The 22653-nt window shown below is 43.4% G+C and overlaps 1 protein-coding gene across 1 annotated transcript; it reads left to right on the top strand.

Annotated features, from left to right (window-relative positions):
• The first annotated feature begins 6790 nt into the window (after positions 1-6790).
• Positions 6791-21730, top strand: LOC149328442 (uncharacterized). The gene is made up of 6 exons (XM_089560463.1): positions 6791-6875; positions 7005-7145; positions 9819-9966; positions 11313-11446; positions 14088-14208; positions 21490-21730. Exons 2-6 carry the CDS (start codon positions 7064-7066, stop codon positions 21707-21709), a joined length of 705 nt encoding a protein of 234 aa, XP_089416589.1. The 5' UTR covers positions 6791-6875; positions 7005-7063; the 3' UTR covers positions 21710-21730.
• The last annotated feature ends 923 nt before the right edge of the window (positions 21731-22653 follow it).

Raw genomic sequence — 22653 nt, 5'->3', positions numbered from 1 at the left:
TGGAAGGTTCGTAACGGATTTAGTGCAAAACCACTGTTGCGATGGGTAAACCCCGAGCCAGAACTTTGCAATGTTCTGGAGTTTGTGCCAAGTGAAATCTATACACAAAAATAAGTAAACAAAAGAAGCCGCGACTGACGTTTAAACCCGCGGCAGCACAAAAAGAACAGCTCCTCTATCGTCACAGCCAATCCCTCCTATGTTAAACTGCAACACACTCTCGCGCTTTGCATTCCTCATAGTCGCCTTCATCAGCTTCCATCTGCGGCATGAAGACAAAGAGAATTCTCCGTTTTCAACGTCTGGTTATTGTTGATATAATTATGCTTTCTCACGATTGCAGAATTGAGCCAGAAATTCTCTGTCAAATTTTTGATTAGGTAACTTTGGAATGCTATAAGCGAAGGTTTCATGTTGCTGCCTCGTCATAATCAGCATCATCAGCCGGACGACGCCCCCAGCAGGGCAAAGACCTCTCCATGTGCCGCCATTTAAACATGTTCTTTGCCAGCTGCGGTACCCTGATCCCCTCAAACTTGTTAATCTCATCCGCCCGCCTAATTTTTTGCTGCTCCTTGCTACGCCTGGCACCTCTTGGAATCCACTCCGTTACCTTAAGGACCAGCGGTTATCTTGCTTTCGCATTACATGCCTTGCCCAAGCCTATTTTTTCCTCGTGATTTCGACTAGGATGTCATTAAACCGCATTTGATTCCTCACCCATTCTACCCGCTTCCGGTCTTTTGAAGTTGCACCTACCATTTTTTTTTCCGTAGCTCGCTGTGTTCTCAACTTAAGCTTAGTCCTCTTCGTTGGCCGCCACGTTCGTGCCCTATAGATGAGTCTCTTTAAGATACAGCTGTTGTATTCTCTTCAGGGATATTGGTAAGCTGCCATCCTCAGCTCGGAGAACCTGCCATATGTGCTCTACCCCACTGTTATTCTTCTAGCCATTTTCCCTCTCATGAACCGGATCAGCTTCCACTACCTGCACTAAACAGACGTACTCCGTTACCACTTCCAGCACCTCGATACCAACTGTAAACTGCTGTTCCCTTGCGAGACTGTTGAGCATTACCTTCGTTTTCTGATTTTAATTTTAGGACCTACTGTTCTGCTCTGCCTATGTAACTTATTGATTATGACTTGCAGCTCATCTCCTGAGTGACTTACCAAGGCATTCTCATCAGCGAATCGCAAATTGTTTAGATCGTTTTTTGCTCTTATCCCCACTGTTCCCAATCTAGGCATCGAAATACCTCCTTTAAACAGGCTCTGAATAGCAATGGCGAGATAGTGTCGCCCTGCCTGACGCCCTTCCCTATAGGAATTTTATTGCTGGCCTTATGAAGGACGATGGTAGCTGCGCACTCGTTACAGATATCTTTAAGTATTTTCATGTAAGACTGTTCTACACCCTGATTCTGCAATACCTGCATGAGTGCTGCGGTTTCCGGTGAGTCAAATGCTTTCTCGTAATTAATGATATATATATATATATATATATATATATATATATATTGGTTATATCCTCTGTCACCTCTTTGATAGTGTGAATATCGTCTATTGTCGAGTATCCTTTACAAAAACCTGCCTGATCGTTTGCTTGGATGAAATGTAACGGTCTTGTAATTCTATTTGCGATTGATTGCCTTAGGGAACACCTTGTCGGCAAATGACACTAATCTGATAGGTCTGAAGTTTTTTCAAGTCCTTGACATCTCCTTTCTTATGAACTAAGATATTAGCGTTCGTCTAAACTTCTGCAATCATTCCTTATAGACTATTATTCTTTTTATCTCAGGATATCTGGCGTGCCCGTTGTATGATATGTATTGTGGATTGCCTGTGTTAGATATTGTGGTTTTTTAAACTTTTATGTCTCCAGTTCAGTATAGTGTCTGCCTTTATTGCGAAAAAGAGTTCCTAGTGCCGTCATTAGGCACCAGCTTCTCTTTTTGTGTCCATGTTAATAACAATAAAAGCCCTCTTTCCTGCCAGGCTTCCTCGAGCAGCATATATGGGAATGGCGCGGCGCTGTCCCTATATCAGCGTATTCGGATACGTGTCGTGCGGTGCGAATCCGTCACTATGGTCGTCGGTCGCTTGTGATAATCTTTTCTATCCGCCCCTGTACTGACAGCTACCAAGGGTTTACAAAGTAGGATGTCAGTCTGTTCTCAAAAGGCAGTGCTTACTGGGAAAGACATCTGGAGTCACCTTGAGCACGCTGACCACATTATGGTCAGCTTTGAAAGAATTATTCAGCACTGTTTATCAGAATACATTCCCACAAAGCTCAAGCCGGTACATAAGACAAGCCCTTGAATAACAAGAAAAATTATACAATTAATGCGCAAGATTTTTAGTGTTAGGAAACTGAGGACTAAACGGTCGCTACCCGTCTGCACTACTAAATTACGCGAACAGTCTCATGCACTGCAGGCAGCTATAGAAATGTTAATGATGAGTACATCAACGTCATGGTAAGTAACTTGATCAGAGTATTTTTTTCCAAATTTTGGCGGTACCTCAATTCGAAGCCACGTCAGGAGAGTAACCCACCACCCACCGAAGCTATCGCGAAGGCTACAGACTCCAATTATTACTCAGTACTTACGCACTCAGCATACTCAGTATTTACGTCAGTATTTACGCACGACAGTGGAAAAAAACCTCACCTGGAATCTCCTCCGAGTAACTCCTTAAAATAGATGATTTGGACATAAATGAATCGGGCATTCTTTCCCTCTTACATGAAATAGATCCTAAAAAATCTGGTGGTCCGGACAACATACCAAATGCATTTTTTAAGCGTTACGCAGAATAGATGTCAAAGTTCTTGTTGATTATTTTTGAAAAATCACTGCCAGCAGCCGAAATCATGAAGAAATGAAAAATTGGTAAGTTCATTCCTATACATAAATCGGGCGACATTACCAACTCATCCAATTATCGACCAGTCTGGCTTACTTGTGCGGCCTGCAGAATCCTCGAACATTTAAATCTTAAGCATATCCTATCATTTGTAGAATAAAATAACATAACTCTGCCTAACCAGCATGGCTTTAGAAAAGGTTTGTCTATGACTACTCAATTAATAAAGACAATTCACGACCTAGCGTTTACAATACACAAATGTGGCCAAACCGACATGATATTCTTAGACTTGGCCAAAGCGTTCAAACGGGTCTCCCACCCTAAGCTCTTCCAAAAACTTTTCCATTATCTCGGTGACAACAACATTACCAAATGGCTGAAAGACTACCTCACAGGCCGGCGCCAATAAGCACACTTTTAAGGGCACTCTTGTGATGTGTGATGTAAACGGCACGCCATGTGATGTCTGGCGTGCCACAAGGCTCTGCTCTGGCCCCTATCCTCTTTCTTCTCTTTATCCACGACCTGCATAATAACACTAACGTAGCAGTAAGAATGTTTGCAGACCACTGCATCATTTACAAAGAAATAACCTGCCATGCAGACCAAGCAATTCTAACCAGTGCCCTTGAAAGCATAGCACAATGGTGTGAAACGTTGCAGATGGTGATTGATGCAGAAAAAACGGTTAATGTAGTAAAATATAGGAGAGCGCCAATAAACTTCCCTTATTACCTACAAGGACAGATGTTAAGGAAAGTGGAAGAATATAAATATTTCGGATTAATGACTTCCTCGGGTCTGAAATGAAACATGCAGGTAGCATATACATGTATTACTAATAAATCACCGCCAGCTCTCTACTCGATTAAATGCTCGCTTAAATCCGCATCAGTCGACACTAAGCTCCTAGCATCCACGTCACTTGTTCGCTCTATAATGGACTATGGAATAAAATGTTGGCTCCCCTTCCGCAAACAATACATAGAAAAATTAGAGGGCGTACAACGGAAAGCGGTTACATTTATTTAAGAAAAAATCGCCGTCTTGACTCTCCTACACAGCTGTTCAGACAAGCCGACCTTCCCACTATACAAAACCGAGCGAGACTACTGCGCCTCAATGTTCTTTTCCTTAAGCTTAATGGCGGTATGAAAATCGATACGAGTAAGTGCTTAACACAGTCAAACACACTCAGTGCCAGAACAAAACACCAAACGCACTTAACTGAGTACAAATTTCACAATGATATATTCAGGTACTCTTTCTTCCCACAATCAATTTGTGAGTGGAATAGTCTGCCTTGCTATGCTGTCAACTGTGCATCAGTTGAAGATTTCATCGCCAACATATCACGCTTTGTTTTGTAATGACCACTGCGATGCGGGTGCGCTGTACTCTTGTACACTTTTTTCCTTGATGACGATGACTTCCTGACTTTCTTACATGACTTGTTTTTTTTTAACCTTATTGTTCGTTACTCGCAACAGTATCATTCGTCAGCAGCTTTAGTTTGATTTATTGCTCCCTATCTTTAAAACTTGTCAACATTTTCGGGACTGTTTTTGGTTTGTCTTTGTTTTTGTTTTTCATGTGCCTAAGTTCTCAAATATGCGACTTGCTTCTGTTTTGTCATTTTGTTTTATCGTTTTTATAATGCGTATATTGCTTTGCTAGACTACGATTGCCTTTGTGTTCACACATACTTGAACTGTGTTATTTTCGTGTATATGATGTCCCTCTCCTGCGACGACCTCAAATATGAGGCTAGCAGTATGTTAAAATAAATAATAAATAAAGTAATAAAAGTGTTCAAAAAGTTGAAAACAAATCCAGGAGATTTTCAGCACCTCTGACACCCGAAAAAAGATTCACACCGTTTTTAGGGTGGCACTGAATTTTGCTTATTCTGCAGCTTCGTGTAAAGGATGTTAACCGTCGCTGAATAAACATACGTATCACCGCACATGGTTCAGCTTCCAGTAACATGTTCATTCTACTCCCGAAATTTCGACCCTCTCAATTTCTCTTTCTGATATAATACTGATGTCAACGATTGCTGTGTTCAAGAATATTTTATTGCGAAAGCAATACTACTTGGACTTTCACGCCGTTGCGTGCCGCGGCCGGTGACCACCATCGTGCCGCGGCAGGTGGCCACCATCGCGCCGCGGCGGTGACCACCATTGACATTCATTCGACCTTGATTGCATTACATTGGATTAGATTGTATTAGATGGGATTACATTGGATTAGGTTGGATTAGATTAGATTGGATTGTATTGGACTGGATTGGATTCAATTTGATCAGATTACATTAGATTAGAATAGATTACATTGGATTGGATTGGATAGGAGTGGATTGGATTGGAATGGATTGGATTGGAGTGGAAGGAATTGGATTGGATTGGAATGGAATGGATTGGATGGGATTGGATTGCATTGGATTGCATTGCATTGCATTGGATTGCATTGGATTGGATTGGAGTGGAGTGGATTGAATTGGATTGGAATGGATTGGATTGCATTACATTGTATTGGATTGGATGGGATGGGATTGGATTGAATTGCATTGGATTGCATTGGATTGGATTGCATTGGATTGAATTGGATTAGATTGTATAACCGATGCATCACCACAAGTCTAACCACAAGCACCACCACCAGCTACACTACGAGCTGTACCATGGCGTACGTACGGATATTGCTTTCGCAATTACCGGGCTTAACCAAGCTAAGCCACAGATTTTTCGTCACTGGAAATCTGTTCTTCAAGAACAGAATTTAGCCGAGAGGTCTCTTATCCTCGTCATCGCCAGCGGCAGACATGCAAAAACTTTTTCAGCGACAATTATTGACAATAGTAATTGAACAGAGCAACCTCTGATTGCAAATGGCATAACATTCAGCAGACAAGAGAGGGGAAAAGAGGGACTCGTTATGACATAAACGACGGAAGCCAGCAGTCACCGATACCAAAAGACCATATGGGATTTTTTCTCCGTAGCAGTTGGTGTTCCTATGTGAACATCACATATTAGAGAATAATAAATCCTCTATGCTTCTTGCTTATGGAAAATGTTTGCCTGAGCCATGTTTGGCATAATAGAGTGCTTTAAGCGTTCTTGAAAACAAGACAACTGCTAAATTGAAATAAAATAAAAAACAATTTCTAAATATCCATATCAAGGCATGTTTACAGGAAGTAATAGCAACTGCTTTCTCTACCGGGATTCAGTGAACTGGGACGTTAACAATTCAAAACCTCTATGTATACCTGATATGCATAGGCCAGAGGGATGAATTTCCTTACAAACTTTCTAAGCGAAAGCGATATTAAGGCGCGAAAGCAAGAAATTCAGTTTTTATTGGTCTATTATCTACTCCTCACACGTAAATGCATATAAGGACAGGGTAAAACCCGCTCATTGCTTGAGGCGTGTTAATTATTTGCATCAGTAACGCTGCAAAACTAGCTTCTATGTTTTCCGATAATATATAATTTATTAGGAGATGCCTTCGCACGTCCTCATACCAGAATAAGAAGGTTAAGCGGAACAGAAGTACTTTTATGATAAGAATGAGGTATATCTCATTATTAATGACACATTTTGTGTCCCGGTGAGGGCAGTACACAGATACGTGCGCCACTTAGGGCGGCCCGATTACATTTGACGATAAATAGAGTTTTGTACGTTTCCTAGCGGTGACGGGTATTTAACTGGTTGCCACAAAGGTCTGGGAGAAAGGGATGTCGGAGCCGTCTTTTCGTTCGGCCGTCAACAGATATGTTTGAATGAAATGGATCAGTAGCGCGAGTTCCTGCTTGGCGATGAGGCACAGGAAGCACTGGCGTTATTTCCTGTCGACTGCATCCTGAGACAGCGTGACTCACTGCTGGCGTGCAGTCCTTTGGGACGAAAGTTGCCGTCTCAAAGACTCGCCGCCAGGGTGTCCTGATCGCTTCGCTCTTGGCTGAAGGAAAACAACATTTCGTAAGTAATTCTTACATGTCTTGCACATTGATTCGTTGCCTTCTGTATTATTGTTCGCATATGAAATTAATATGAAACACTGCGTATGAGGATTTTCTTCATCGGGGTCTCGTTTGATTACTGTTTCAGTGTGTTGGTTCCACCTGCATTAGAAAGGAAACCAGGAGAGAACTGAACCCTTTTGAAGAATGACGCCTCCATTAGAGTTGGCAATGCTGTCGCTGGTTGTTTTGTTGATCATTAGCCCAAACTCGGTTTCTTCTGAGCAAGGTAAATAAACTCCACTTTTACAAGTGTGCAGCGTTCAATTGCATGACAGTTAATTTGCAGTAATTTTGGGGGGATTCGCCCACTTTGTTAGCATGTACCTGCATGTGAAATTGAACTTGCTTGTTTTTAGAAGCCTTCATTTTGATGTGAGCTTGCACAAAGGCGCGTGGGCATTGCTGACAGCGAAGGAAAGCATTCGTGGATTTGTTTGATCGGCATGGTACAAAATAATTTTTAATATCTATTACGTTCAGGAAGTTCTTTCTAGCTTGTTTTATTTATTATAAGGCCTTACAGATTATTTGCTTAAGTTAAGCACAACGCAGCGAGCTATGGAAAGAAAAATGATGGCTGTAACGTTAAGAGATCGGAAGCGGGCGCAGTGGATGAGAGAACACACGCTGGTTAATGACTTAATAGTTGAAATCAAGAGGAAGAAATGGGCTTGGGCAGGCATTTAGTACGAAGGCACGATAACCGCTGGACCTTAATGGTAACGGAGTGGATTCCGAGAGAATGCAAGCGTAGCAGGGGCCGGCAGAAAGTTAAGTGGGCGGATGAGATTAAGAAATTTGCAGGAATACGGTGGCCGCAACTGGCGAAGGACAGGGTTAATTGGAGAGACATGGGAGAGGCCTTTACCCTGCAGTGGGCGTAATCAGGCTGCTGCTGCTGCTGATGATGATGACAGATGCCAAGCATAGGCGTTAAAAAGCCTAGAAGCCTTTACGCTATGGAAAGAAGAAGGCGGATATCTTGTTTGCCGTTAGTCCGCTCTTGTGCGAATGGAATGGATATTCAAATGGTAGGCTAAAAATTGGCATTTTTTGTATTAAATGTAAACTGAATAAAGCTAATATATCTAAGAGAGCGAGCGAGGCGAATGGTTCTTCAAGAAATCAGGTATGTTTGCGATAGAACTTAGCGATATTATTGCGAAGCGCCGTCGTTCGGCCGTTCAAAGAAGAGTCCGGCCAACTGCTGTAAGCGGGATCAATCTTGTGTATAATCCGCGCTCGGATTATGCAAAAGGCGACACTTCGCCCGGAATAGGTGTATGGTCTGGCGGACCACAAATTGTAAAAAAAAAACGTGGTAATTCTTCTTCTTCCCCTTTGTTGTAAAACTTTCATGGGGAAAAAAAAAAAACTAAAAATCTGAAAAAAAAAGCACGCTCCAAACTAGAAGTTATTGCAGGCGAACCAAAAGGGGCCAACGCTCTAGAGAAAATTGAGAAAAATCAATCCAAAAGAGAAGAATTTTTTGCGAAAATCCTTTCGAGTATGCTTAGTGGCTCGCTGCAGCAAATTAGGATGCAAGGTTTCTACCACGATGCAGCGCACTGCCACACAAATACGTGAACGAAAGGCAACCGTGTAACGAATTTCTTCGTGCTCGCCCAACGCTATGTGGTGAAACGTGCCTCCTTAAATGAGACATGCAATGTGTACAGGGCTGTACAAGCGTTCTGAGGCCACGGTGCCGGCTTTGGAGCAATATAGTCAGGCAATTACAAGATAATACTATGTCCGCATTGGTGACTAAATAATTGCTCCTCAGCGTCTCCTCGACATGAGCTTTGGAAGGTAGTAAAGCCTTCACTAGAAGGCTCTATATCACACTCTGCTGCCTGGAACATCCTGCAATGGTATTTCTACCACGCCACATTTTCTGGTGTTTGTGGAGTCTACATGGAGGAGACTGGTTTATCGAAAGGAAGATATGTACGCAGGTGTATTTTGTATGCTGCCGGACATGAAGAAAGTCTTAGCTTGTTAAATTGCAAAACAAAATCGAAACATTTCTATTTAGTATGGCAACTTGCAAGCACAGTGTGCAAAAACTTACGTCCCACGTTTTGAAGCGCTCCCTCGTGCTATTTGTACCCTGGGCCCTTTGAAGCAGCTCGAAAAGTACGTTTATACGTTAAGTGCGATGCTCTTTAATGAGACGAAAATATTTATTTTAAAATGTTTATTCTGTTTTAAAGAACCCTAAGATGAGGCGTTCTGTGAAGTGAACGGAATAGTACAGAGATTTACAACAACGGGGGCGTATACCGAATTGCTGCCAACCTACGGCGCACGTCCACTGGGAGTTGAGCGGCCAAGCGGGATAACTGCGCGTGCGCTGCCGGCATACGGTAAACCGGTGTAGGTCTCCGCTAGTAGTTCTCCGCTAGGCTGAACAGCTCGATTGTCAGCCACTCGTATTCGTCGAAGAATGCCGAATAGCGAAACACTTAATTACAGAGACGTAACTAAAAATTCCACCCAACGTTATAACACGCCAGTATTGCAGGTATAGAAGCTGAAAAAAGGCAACGACATTGCACTACAAATTGAGTACAAATTAAAGCGGTCTCGTTTTATATCAAAGAGAGAATGAATACAAAAGCAAAGAAGTCATATGAAACGCTCGTAATAGTAGCAAGTATGTAATGCATCCAAAGGTTTCCGCAGTCAGACGTGTGCACGGAGTGTTATCTAATGTTTATTCGTTTGCATCAGGGGATTGGTACGAATAGTACACTGCTACGAGTTATTCGTCTCTCGCTTCACGCACAGAACTCCGAAGCTCCACTGGGGATGTTTTTTTTGTTGTGCAATGTTTCGCACTATTGAGTATACTTCATCGGACGCTCCTCTTTTTCTTTCTCTATCGCCATGGAAGAGAGTGACAAGGAAGATGCTTGCGCCGAGGAAACAATTTCTAGATGCTACGCAAGCTATCTTGACGTACTGACGTCAACATTGTCTCTGCCTGCGGACGAAAAGCTCTCGCAGACAGCGGAGGGTTCGGCCGAGCTGAGAGTGTGCAGGTGTGTATAATTGCTATTTGGTAAAAAGAAATGGAATCATTTCTTGAAACGACCAAGGCTCCAAATATTTTTTTTTTTGCCAGAGGTGTGCGGCAGCACCTAACAAAAAAAGATGATACCCATTTCTTGGAGGTTATCGCTTATAGCAGAAGGACAAAATCTGATTTAAATATTGGGAGTATATTAAGTAACAGTCACACCCTTAAAACACATCAGCTGGACAGGAAATTCAGGCGAAAGATATAACCTTCAGCCCGTCAGTAAAAGTCATCAGAAAAGATTAACTTAAATTATAGAAAAAGAAATAAAAATGTTACGGTTGGGTGTCAAAGGTAACCTATTTCTTGAACAAATTTTCCACCCTTTTTTGGGAATTTCCAAGCCCCACGTGGCTGCAAAAGTGGCGGGGTCCTCGCTTGTGCAGCCAAAGCATATCAATATTTCATTCATCATAGAGGTGGTCGAGCTCACCCAGCCATGCATTCATTCATGCGATTCTGTTTCTTTAGGACAACATCGAAAGCTTCAAACAGACACAGTAACTTTAACTGAGTGGTGTTGCCTTCGGTAGTCTTAATGGCACCCTATGAGAGTTTAGACCAGGATTGCATGAAAACTTTGCAAATGAGAAATATTGAACCGTGAACGCAGAAATGAACTTAAGGTACCCACATTTTTACCCCTTGAAATTGGAGTCAGTGCTATGTTTGCCAGGAAAAATTTGCAAATGAGCTACAGCTAGATATTACATCTGAGTGAAGCTTGATCTGAAAATTGCGACAACACGTACCGTCTAGTGGCATCGCAAGTGTCGATAAACCAGTAGATGCTTATTTTTGGTATTTTTTTCTCCAACTACAACATGGGGTTTCTAACTCAGAATCATCTGTGTGTGTGTCAGCCCTTTTAATCAACCGCGCACAGGCTGGCCAATGCGGTCCAACCTTAATTTTTTATTGCATGCATACAAACGCTGGTGGTGTAAATTTTGATTTGATAGATTGGGACGGGGATAGACTTGGTTCGCGTTCTTAGACCGGTGATCTCGGGCTGTTTCTGCTGTTTGTTCCCTCTCCAGGAGCTGCTCCTGCTCACCCAGAAAATTGAAACCACAACTAGAAATGGACAGTAAGGATTGCAATTTGAACTAAATTCTGGCATCAGGCGGTGCCGAAAAGCTCGCTACAGACCAACGCTCTGCGCAGCATGGAGGCACAGGTGGTTGTTGGGTTATGTTTCTCTGTTCTGTTTTGCAGCTGTCATTCCGCAGTCCTATGTGTCCAAGCGGGAAAGAGTCCCGTACGTTTGTATGTACAACTGCAGAAGGCGAACGTTTTCGTTTGCAGCCGCCTGAAGGAAAAGTTGCCTTGCCACAAGAGGATCGAGCGTTGCCCAAAATCCGTTACGGAGCAGTTTTCCCGGCAAGAGGAAAGCTACAGATATATCGAAGATCTGTTTTGTGATGGAAGCGCCGGGAATGGTAACAAAATTGTTCCTCCGTGATCTCGCCACACTATTTTAAATACATAAAAATATTGCCACTGTAGAAATATTCCACTCCGTGAAAACATCACATTAGAGATAGCCCGGGAAAGCTGGCATCAGAAGGCTATGCTTTCCTAAAAAGGGTTAGAACTTTTTGAGCAGTTTAAGTAACTCTAAAAAAGCCAACAATGCCTATAAATACTGTTGCTTGTGAGATGCATTGACAAGCGATATTCAAGATTTGCATCTTTCGACTACTTAAGTAGCGTTAAAGACCAGAAAGCGCTTCTTGAAAAAAAATGAGTTTGTTGACTGTCGCCAAGGAGGACCAAGAAGGCTGCCGTATATCAATATATATCTCGCGCGTTTGTCGAGCAAAATGAGTACACTGCGATGGCAGAAAATACTAGAAGCACCTTTTGTCAAATGACGTGACATACAGGAGTTTCTGCATTCATGCTCAGAGAGGAACGAACACTCGAAGAAAAGGCATTCTATTCCTCAGAACTGTACAAAAAATTCTTCAATACGGCGTCGCAAAGTATTCAACCGTCTGACAACGATACGGGACCGCTAGAATTTCACATGAAGACAAAACAAACATGGAGATGTTTTTTCTCGCTAAATTGATCGCCCGGAAACGCCACATAAACTAAAGCTTCATCTCTCCCATAATTACATTTCACTACCAGCGATGTCAACTAAAACTTCGTGTGAAAACTTGCATAGCGGACTCGAGAGATGTTGTGAGGATCTGTGAGATTGCAGGTCTTATTTTACACAAACACAAAAGTACAAACAATAAACGAGGCGGCTTTTATAGGAAAGGAAACCAATTTCAGTATGAGAGTGAAAAAAGGAAAGGAACAAGAGAGCAACGCAACAACACACAGGAAAAACACACGGGGGAACAGAACATAGTGCTTACGAAAAATACAGGAAAAAGAAAGTCAAAAGGGAAAGTCACACTACTTGTCTCTCATTCGAGCAACGAGCGGGGAGGACTGGCTGGGTGTCGGGCAGTCAGGGAGTCTCTGGGTGTTCCAATGTCGATGCAACGCCACCGCAGCGTCAGCGTCTGTGGGCTCCCAGCACGATCCCAGGTCTGGTATCCCGGAAAGGCCACGTAGGCACCAGAGGTGGCCTGTGTAGAGCAGCTGACGGATGGACGGAGAAGAGTGGCGCCTGGGCCTGGTGGTTGAGGCTCTCGACGATGGATGTCCAGGTCTGGTGGCCCGGACGTCTGCGGCTGAGGCCCAGGCGCCACTCTTCTCCGTCCATCCGTCAGCTGCTCCACACAGGCCGCCTCTGGTGCCTACGTGGCCTTTCCGGGATACCAGACCTGGGAACCGTGCTGGGAGCCCACAGACGCTGACGCTGCGGTAGCGTTGCATCGACATTGGAACACACAGAGACTCCCTGACTGCCCCACACCCAGCCAGTCCTCCCCGCTCGTTGCTCGAATGAGAGACAAGTAGTGTGACTTTCCCTTTTGACTTTCTTTTTCCTGTATTTTTCGTAAGCACTATGTTCTGTACCCCCGTGTGTTTTTCCCGTGCGTTGTTGCCTTGCTCTCTTGTTCCTTTCCTTTTTTCACTCTCGTATTGAAATTGGTATCCTTTCCTATAAAAGCCGCCTCGTTTATTGTTTGCACTTTTTTATTTGAGTAAAATAAGACCTGCAATCCCACAGATCCTCACAGATGTATTCAGGGCCATAAACTGGACCTTTATCGAATCAACTTCGCATTGAAAGATTTTATACACATATTCGCGGTATACAACGACCCTTACCAGAAACGCTGAGTATTTCTAAAAATTCTAGCAGCAAGCAGCCTCCTTATGGACCATTTTGTGTGGGTCTTTTCGCGCGGACAGTGTTTCAAGCTTCAAGAAATTGACAGCACCTCACGCCCGCTCCATTCAAAACTGAACTACATAAGTGCGCGCAGCAGGACTCCGCTTTAAAGAACAAAATCATACCCTCGTCCCTCCACTCTGACAAAGGGTGAACTGCATGACATCAGGGCTCTGGCTGGAGCCAGTTCCCGGTTAAAATGCACCGGTAAATATTTACCTGAGTTCAGGAACCAAACACGCGTAAGAGGAAGAAAAAAACAGCCTTTAACACAATAAAATAAACGGAAATCCGCTAGGGTATTTGCATGCAAAGCATTGAAACGGTCCATGCGAGAGCACAAAACAGATGTACAACTTGGTAAAAGGAAGAGCAGATTACGTTTTATTGAGCGGAGGAGAAGTGGGCTTAAATAAAGCGTACTGCAAGAAAAATGGTTCCTATGAGACCTATATTACCGTCACCAACGCTGACAGCGTTCTTATGGTTGCTTGTTTGTGCAAAGTGGCAATGACACAGTGCACGCACAGTGAACAGTGCGGAAAAGCTGATGTCAGTTACATAGATCAAAGTTAAACGCAAGTTCATGATATTTCATAATTCAAACAAACATTTTTATAGTGAAGTAATTTCAGAAGTAAAAAACTTCCTATCAGTGCATATAATTACCTATTCTTTCACGTTCACATGAACGAAAACGACAGCAAGTTAAAGGCTTCGTACATGTTCACTGGCCCTTGCACGTCTTTCTAAAATTGCTGCATGTTTTCTGCTTCTAGACCGGACACGACGTGATCTACTGGCAAGCTGCATAGACATCAAGAGAGTCTTTTTATGCAAGTTGAGAAAGTTGGGAATGTTCCTGACGTGGAAACAGCAAAAAAAGTCCTTTTTTTGCAAGTAAGAGTGGATTAGTTTTTCCTTAATTTTCTGCCGTAGAGTGCGGATTGTAGCAAAAAAGTGTAGTGGGTCGGTTGGTATTGCATCTTGAAAGAACGAAACAGCGCAACTAAAATGAAGGACCAGGGAAAGGAAAGACATGCAAAGGAAACACGTGCTTGTACGTAACTTTCCTTTTGCTGCTTCTCCGTTTTATTGCACCCTTTCGTTCTTTCAAAATGAGTGGCTGTCTTGAAAGCTGAAGATATAAAGGAATATTTCTATCTCTGAATTTTTCAGGCCATGACACTTTTGTTTCAATAATTCTTCTCTAGAGCCAGACATTGCTGTGCAGCTATAGTTTTCTGAAGCTGTAAAGAAACCCTGAAATGCTTACAGAGGCTTAATAGTAGTTTTTCAGCTGAGAAATGGCAGTGCTGGTATTGCATATTTTTTTCGAAAATCAAGAGCACATACTCTGTTTCGCTTCGACATTTTTTCGCTCGCTTTTAAAGCGGCCCAGAAAAGTTGCAAAACTGCATCACTGAAACTTCGGAGACACCATTTTTTTTTACTCACATGGTAAACAAGGGGTGCATTTAAATGCTGTGTTCTGTCTCGAACTTTCTGCTACACAGAACGGTGATTCCAGGGTAATTCTTGTCACCACCACGTGTATGGCGCGTGGAATAAAAGCTGCATTCACATCATGTACGTTTCGAAATGGACATGTTTATCGTTCAAGCTGACTCCTGCTTTGACAGCATGCCCCAAATACACGCGTAAGGCTTTACTGGCGCGCTATCCTATATTTTCCTATATGGTCGTCTTGTGCGGTGTCTGGTACATGCCGGTGTTTCACCTTGTATTTTAATAAAGGCTGCCATGTTTCAGAACAGGTCAGCCTGCATGTCACTCATAGGCATTTTAAGCTTGTCGACAGCGCGCGGAAAGAAAGGAGAGGGAAAAAAGAAGTGCAATTAAAACAAGAAGGAAAGCGTGCGCCATACATACTTTAGCAACTGATTTTATTTTTCCGTCAAGGTTTTCTCGCAGTGTACAAATACGTTATCGTGCGCGCATGAAACGCCGCTGATGTAGCGGGACATGTACACAGTAAAATGTGGTTTTAGCTTCGTGGGAATACAAACAGCTTCCGAAAGCAAAATAAAAGAGAAAAACGAGCTGTTGGAATTCAATGTCGCTTATTGTTTTTTTGTGCGAGCTCTAATATATAACACACCCCCTGCATGTGGAAGTGTAAATTTTAAACCGGTATATTCTACAAATCGTTGCACTCACATAATTTCAGCGAATACATGGCGCTCGCTTCAACCATTCCTTTGCCGTATCGGAATAATATACTGATCTCGTTATAGTGCCGCCGCGGTGGCTCAGTGGTTATGGTGCTCGGCTGCTGACCCAAAAGACGCGGGTTCGATCCTGGTCGCGGCGGCTAGAATTTCTTTGGAGGAGAAATTCTCAGAGGCCCGTGTACTGTGCGATGTCAGTACACGTTAAAGAACCCCAGGTGGTCGAAATTTCCGGAGCCCTCCACTACGGCGGCTCTCATAGCAAGTCGCTTTGGGACGTTAAACCCCATAAACCAATCAACCAACCATCATCTCGTTATACTACTCAATAATTGCTCACTTGCTCTACCATCAATATCAATTTCAATAGCTTAAGTTTTAGTGAGTTAAGAAGCAGGGAACTACGCGCCATTCATTCCAACCAACTTCACCGAAGTGCACAAAAGGCACAAAGATTTAATATTTTATGAAGCACTGAAATTCTTTCCCCACGAAGCGAAAAATATACTTCCATTATTTAAACACAATCTAACCTTCTGCATGAGACTCGCACAGTATGCTTATCTATACGCGCAAACCCTCTTTTATATACGTTCATCACATGAGTTGATTGATAAAATTTACTATGCTCAAGCATATTGACTCCCGGCGGGACCCCTGCATTTGTATGTCATTGTATATTGCTAGAATTTGCTAAGACGTACACATTCAGCCCGCTTTCGTGAGGCCAGAAATATGTTAGGCCAAATCGCCGCTACATTGGCGCGTGACGAGTTATTTTAGAGAATCGTATCATTACTGTCGCATATCAAAACAGTTAAGGGCGATCGTAGATCGGAAACGAAATTTCTGCGCATACAGTTAGATATACCCTCGATGATTGCTTCCAGGCTTTTACTCCACGTTTTGGCTTCACACACGCAGCAAATGTTTTTGGGGTAGGGTGGCTGGTGGGCGATGCTTCCGAAGGGAAGCTGCCTTCCCTACTGCATATTTAAATTCCATGTCGCCGTCGCTCCTTCATTCTGCACCTACGTGGTCGTCTAGGCGCGGAGCATTAGTGGAAGGTGAGGGTAGGTGGGTTGCCGGCAGTGGCGCTTCTGGAGGGAACAGTCGGGTGGATAAGGGCGAATGAAGCTTCTGGAAAGTGAAGGAGGCCGTTGCAGTAGTGTGCGAACCCAACCGCGGCAGCCGCGTTTCGATGGAAGCGAAACGCAAAATGCGCCAGTGTGCTGTGCGATGTCAGTGCATGTTAAAGATCCCCAGGTGGTAGAAATCATTCCGGAGACCTCCACAACGGCCCCTCTTTCTTCCTTTCTTCTTCCACTTCTACCTTTATCCTTTCCCCTTACGGCGCGGTTATGGTGTCCACCGAGATACGTGAGATAATACCGCGCCGTTTACTTTCTTCAAAAGCCAAGTTTCATTTTTTTGTACCCAGTCACACGGGAAATCTCAGTGCCCATTGAGTCAATGCCCATAGAAATTTTCGTAGGACACACGGATGCATGGCAGCCACACAGCAAGTTTCGATGATCACTGACTGAGTAGTGTACATGCGCCTCGCATACATCCTGAATGGCCTTATATGTGTAGAAAAAAGCGTCAGTATATTTTCTGCCAAGACAGCAGTCATACGTGCTATATTAAGCTGAGAAACGCATTCCGTGTCGCCATATTTTGGGTGTTTTTTTTTTGTTTGTAAAGTACGTCTATTCGCGACAAACTCAACTTCCAGGGTCATATTGAAGCATGGCTACATTTGGCAAGATAGATTGTTCATGAAGCTGTATCTGTATCTCGCCGCTTGAAAATGTCTTGCTATTTTTGCCATCTGGCTAAATTAGAGGTGTCTTCTGGATAGTGGTCACGTTTTTCACATTGAGCATTGAATTATTACATGCTCTAGTAACACCGCAGACAGTTAGATCAAAGTTGCGGCATTTGGGCGTCACAGATGCGCAAAAGTCCACCGTCTGACTGAGGTCCGCTTTTACGGAGCGCTCAAAACAGGAAAGGATGTGCTTCCGTGTCACACGAGGCTCCGTAGAACGGGTGCACTTTGTCACCGTTTTCAATAGTTAAGAAAGGTAAGGCCCTCGGCGCTGTCGCGACCAATCAATATGAAAGCTAAGGCGCTGCGCCAGCCGGAGGTCCACCGGTCCTACCGCTTTCTAATGTGCCGCGTTCGCTGCCGCTATTTTCATAGCTATTAGCAGTCGACCAAATTTCGAATCTACTCCTTAATATTTACCAGAAGAGCATATGAAGTTCTCTGCAGCGGGAAGGGAGAGCAAAATAAGCCGAGATTTGAGTCGTGAGATGGCTTTAGCATAAAAAAATATTTATTAGAACAGATTTTCTCTTCTGAATGGATCGAGAATTTTGATTCGCATTCACAGTACATATTCACAGTTGCCTCTCTCGGTGCCTCTCATGCGTGCTAACGTCGAAGGGACTCATCACCAAACGAAAGCTCAGAAAGCTCAGGTGGTGGATATTGGTCTGTACCGTCCACATCCGCGCGTATCATGACAAAGCAAGCGTGATATGTTATACTCTCCGGATCTGCGTGTGCTGCGTAGCCTTTTTTCTGCATGCGTGTGCATTGGGCCTATCGGACATCATGAACTCGTCCCCAAGCGAGACCGACACGCAGTCTCGCTTCACCAAGTATTTTGTAACGAACCCCTCTATAAACATCGTGCGTTCATACGCAACCTGGCCCATCTAGCCACTCTTTATACCTCGACCACATACGTCGAAACGAATGCTGAAAGAAGCTTCGTGAAGGAGAAGCTTAACGTTTTCATCGTGGGCCTGCGAGGAAGTAGTCGATTGTTTCGAACTAAATTCTGACATGTCGCAAATTTTTATTGAAGAAAACGGGAGAATTTTTCCACGGATTTTGCTTGAAAATCACTTTGTGAAGTTTGTCGCCCTGTGTGCACCTTAAGTTTTATTCATCCCGAAAACAGATACATTAAACACTTTGGTTCTTTGAATAAAATTTCTTAAACCAAAATTTTGTTTTTGTGCAATATCTGTGACTCTTAGGGCTTTTCATTTACAGCTATAAATGTTCAATGTTCTTACTGTGCGTTTTTAACAATGCAGCTAAAAAAGCCTGCCATTAAAATCCAACAATTTCATTGGAACTGTTTAGGCACTAAGCCTAAGAACTCGTGCTGAAAGCTGAACGATTACATCCTGAAGAATACATTCACACTATCAGTCAGGTTATAGAGAGAGAGAGAGGGAAATGCAGGGATGTTAACCAGAAAGGATTCCGGTTGGCTAACCTGGACAGGGGAAGGAAATGAGGTTATGGAAAAATGTGCACAACATAAGCAAACCCTATATATAGACTTCAGCAGTTATGCAGGCATTGCGGAGTCAGAGTTTAGAAGTGTCTTGTGCGAAAATACTAGAATATGTCTTTAAAGACTGCACAGCTACTATATTCGTCCATAAAGAGAGAAAATAAATTCCAATCAAGAAGCTGTAATCTCGCCAACGGTATTCACCGCCTGTTGACAGGAGGTGCTCGGAGGCCTGGATTTGGTAACTTTCGGGGATAAGAGTAAATAGAGATAAAGACAGGGGTTCAAATGTACAAGGCAGGCATTATATTGCACGAATTTCCCTCCAGTGGGTGTTCTTATGACGAAACTGTTCGTTTGTTATGCAAATGCTATGGGGGACGAGAAGTGCTACAGAGTTGTAGTGGACAGTAATGCTCACAGATTTTTTTCTTTAAACTATGAAGCACTTGAACAGCAGGTAGATGACACGAACTCGCCTTCACACCGCCCGAGAGGCCGCTTTCTGATTGTTACTTTTCCTTTATCAGTGTCCTCTATGACGGCACTGCATTCAAGGTACTCGCTGCCTTCATTGCAGAAGTATAGAACACGATATTCAAAACAGAATTCCAGAAATAAAAGTGTTGAGCACGCCTGGTTGCCACTGGTTACACACGAAGGTGGTTCGTAAACGACGTAATCGCCAAACTCAGCTCCCTGCAGCTCGGTTTAACGGGCATCCACGTTCGCAAATTGCACTCATATAGTACAGTACAGCCGCACTACACGTACGAGTTAAATCTGCACGACGTCCAGAAAACGCCATCAGAATGGATCCGAACTTTTCAGGTAAACATTATCGAGAACGTCATCTCGAACACATATTTTCCGGCTTGACTAATTTGGTTTCATAACTTGAGAATAACGTCCGCTGTCAGGAAGGCTTCATCCTGTAGATGTGGCTGGAAAACCCCGTGTAAATATACCAAACTGAAAGATAATCTTTCTCGAAACACTGAAAAGAAGAGAGGGACGCAGCGAAGCGACGTAGACAAGAGCAGTGACACACAACGAAAGTATGATCTTCCACCCAAGCTTTTATATTGGCAATAGGTAATTTTAATGTGCACCTCAAATCTACGTAAAGGCATGTGGATAAAGGACTGCTAAAGTGACGGTGCAGACTCTGTGGGTGCATAGTAGCCAGCGGCTGCTTTAGTGACCTCCGCTATGGACAAGGATGGCAGTGGTGAACATTTTCAAGGGAAAGCTGCACGCAAGAAAAATACCCCTGAAAGCAGATGATTGCAAAGCCGCCGCCGTAGCGAAGTTGATAGATCACTGCACGTGAAATTCGAACGTTTTAGGTTCGGATCTCACAGGTAGCGTGTGGCTCTTTTCTTCCGGCTTTTTAGACAATTTTGAAGCGGTAAAACACTTATTATATTGTTTTTCTTATGATGATCACCTCCAATTTAAAAAATATATACATTCCAATATGCTCCTTTGTTTCGGTCACTGCTGGTTTCCTTACTATATGCCCCAAGATGTATGTTCTTAATGAACACCTATTTGCGCCTGTCAAATTGTCGTCAGCAAAAAATAACTATTTGGTATATACTTGCATCTTCATTCTCAAATAAGTTATAAGAAAGCAAACATATAGAATGCAAGTTTTGTGAAGTTATGTGTGATATCTGGACGAAAGTGCTAATAAAAAAAAATTGGTTATGTGTAGCGTTTCTAGCCTTCAAAATGTTATCGGCTGTTTCGCGTTTTGTGTTTATCTTGGTTTTTAAGCTTGCTATAAGAACCACCTATTTTCTGTAAATCGATTGGTTGTGGTCTGTGAATAAATCGCCGTTGCCAGAGAGTGGTTGTCCTATATTTCTTTGGAGGTGTCTGTTGTTTGCTAGAGCTATGTATTTGCCATCAGAGGGGCCTGGTATTTCATTGAAAGAAGAATTCGTACATCACGCGTATATTTTGTCCACACGTTTTTATCGATCATCAAAACACCAATGCCCTCTCAGTCCTCTATACTTTATAAGCAAGAACCGCGGTCTCTTTCGAGTTCCATTTTAGCACGGATTCGCTTGCCGACTCTCGCTTTCTGTGCAGCTTATCAAAGCCGTCCCAGTTCAACTGTTCTAGTACGGACATCTCTAGCGATTGGATGTGCCTTCACGTTGCTTTTCCGTCCCTCGTAGGCCGTGGCAGGAGCTGCCATCCTTTAGCAACCCTTTTAGAGAGAGAGCTTTACTCCTCGCAGTGCAGCTTCCGATCTCGATGTGTATGAGACAATGACCTTCATTGCCTCACAAAGTCAAACCGAATTTAACTGCATGGTGGTAGAGCCCCAAGCACTGGTAGTATGACCACGTGATCATATCACTGTGAACACTGGATACCTCAGCTTGACCTAGACACTTGATCTGAGGCAATGGGCACCACATCGACAATGACCTTCAGTGACTCACAAGGTAAAACAAAATTTAACTGCGTGTTGGTATGGCCCACGTTGTGGTAGGGTGACCATGCGGTCATATGACTATAACCATTGGGCCATTGGGTACCTGAGCTTGACGTTCTGCCTTGACCTTTGATTTGATGCTTAACATGCTTTCGCTCGTGTGACTAGGTTGTGTTGCTCTATCATAATCATTATGAATTTTTTTTTTCAGTGCCCTACATACCACCGGGGGATGTGTGGAAAGCTCACTGAAGGGCGCGTGTACCATACCATACAAGATTTTGAAAACAAAAATTGGCACTGCTTTAGCCCAGCTCGCTGAGTGCCCACCACCACCACCACCACCAAATCGCTCATGCCAGACTCCTCGTGTGCCAGTGCTTCTAGTGGCAGCAACAAGTCTTTTATGCTGGATTATAGCTTCCTTCTGACCAATGCTAAAATAAATAGACGTTCATGAATTCTTTGTAATAAGGAACAAGTGATCTGGTTTGTTTGTGCGTTTTTTTTTTTTGCTGACTGCGAATTTGCGAGAAAAAAAACTTTATTTGAATGGTGTTACATCTCATCTGTTCCGAAAGTACTCCATGAAGTTTCTACCAAAATGGAAAGGGGCTTCCCAATTACAACCCAACTTACGTATTCCATGCAGCTTTTCTAAATTACTTGCTGGCGTGACGCAAATCTTTAGTCCATTCGTTCAACATTTTCTTAAGCACTGAACAGTCGGAAGCAGGCTATAAAGCCAGTCCATGACCCGTCGGAAAAGGTGACCAAACGCACACTGTTGTCATGGTAAGCATGATGGCTGTGTCGCTGAGTATAATGTAATATGCCTCCAGTATATTGCTATTGACTGTATATTGCTATTGACAGTGTATTGCTGTTCCGTTATAACTTTATTTTTCGGTATAGTGAATGCGCTCAGTGTGAAAGGATTCTAAAAAATCGAAACCATGAAAGCTGTACAAGGGGCTCCATCAAGGGGACTGTTTCAAGAAAACTGTATCAGTGGGAACGGAGGGATGTCGTCCGTAAAGAAGAAAGAAAAGAGAAAATCCTGTTGCAGACTGCGCAACAGCATTGTACGCGAACGTAGTATACGGGAGAATCAGGTGCCAGTTCGTGTGGTTCAAACCGACGTACAGAGCCAGCATGTCCCCCAGAGAACGGTTAAAGCGTTCTGTAAGGCCGTTTGTCTGAGGGTGGTAAACAGTGCAAGTCCCATGCATGACGTTGCACTCACGGACCAGAGCTTTGATGACGTCACATAGGATGACGCGGCCTCTGTCTCTGAGGAGTTGACGAGGGGCACTGTGTCTAAAGATGAACCGACTCAGAAGAAAGGATGTCACATCCTGTGCTGTGGCAGCAG

This window comes from Amblyomma mixtum, chromosome 9, assembly GCF_055824585.1.
Source record: "Amblyomma mixtum isolate Tamu chromosome 9, ASM5582458v1, whole genome shotgun sequence".
NCBI lineage: Eukaryota > Metazoa > Arthropoda > Arachnida > Ixodida > Ixodidae > Amblyomma > Amblyomma mixtum.
Note: the sequence above shows the minus strand (reverse complement) of the source record. Positions and strands in the feature narration are given on the sequence as shown.

What these genes read in the sequence shown, in the direction of transcription:
- LOC149328442 (XM_089560463.1), top strand. Translation starts at nt 7,064, where the DNA reads ATGACGCCTCCATTAGAGTTGGCAATGCTGTCGCTGGTTGTTTTGTTG. An exon ending in CTCGGTTTCTTCTGAGCAAG is followed by an intron (nt 7,146 to 9,818) that starts GTAAATAAACTC and finishes TCGCCATGGAAG; the next exon opens with AGAGTGACAAGGAAGATGCT. An exon ending in GCCGAGCTGAGAGTGTGCAG is followed by an intron (nt 9,967 to 11,312) that starts GTGTGTATAATT and finishes TTTCGTTTGCAG; the next exon opens with CCGCCTGAAGGAAAAGTTGC.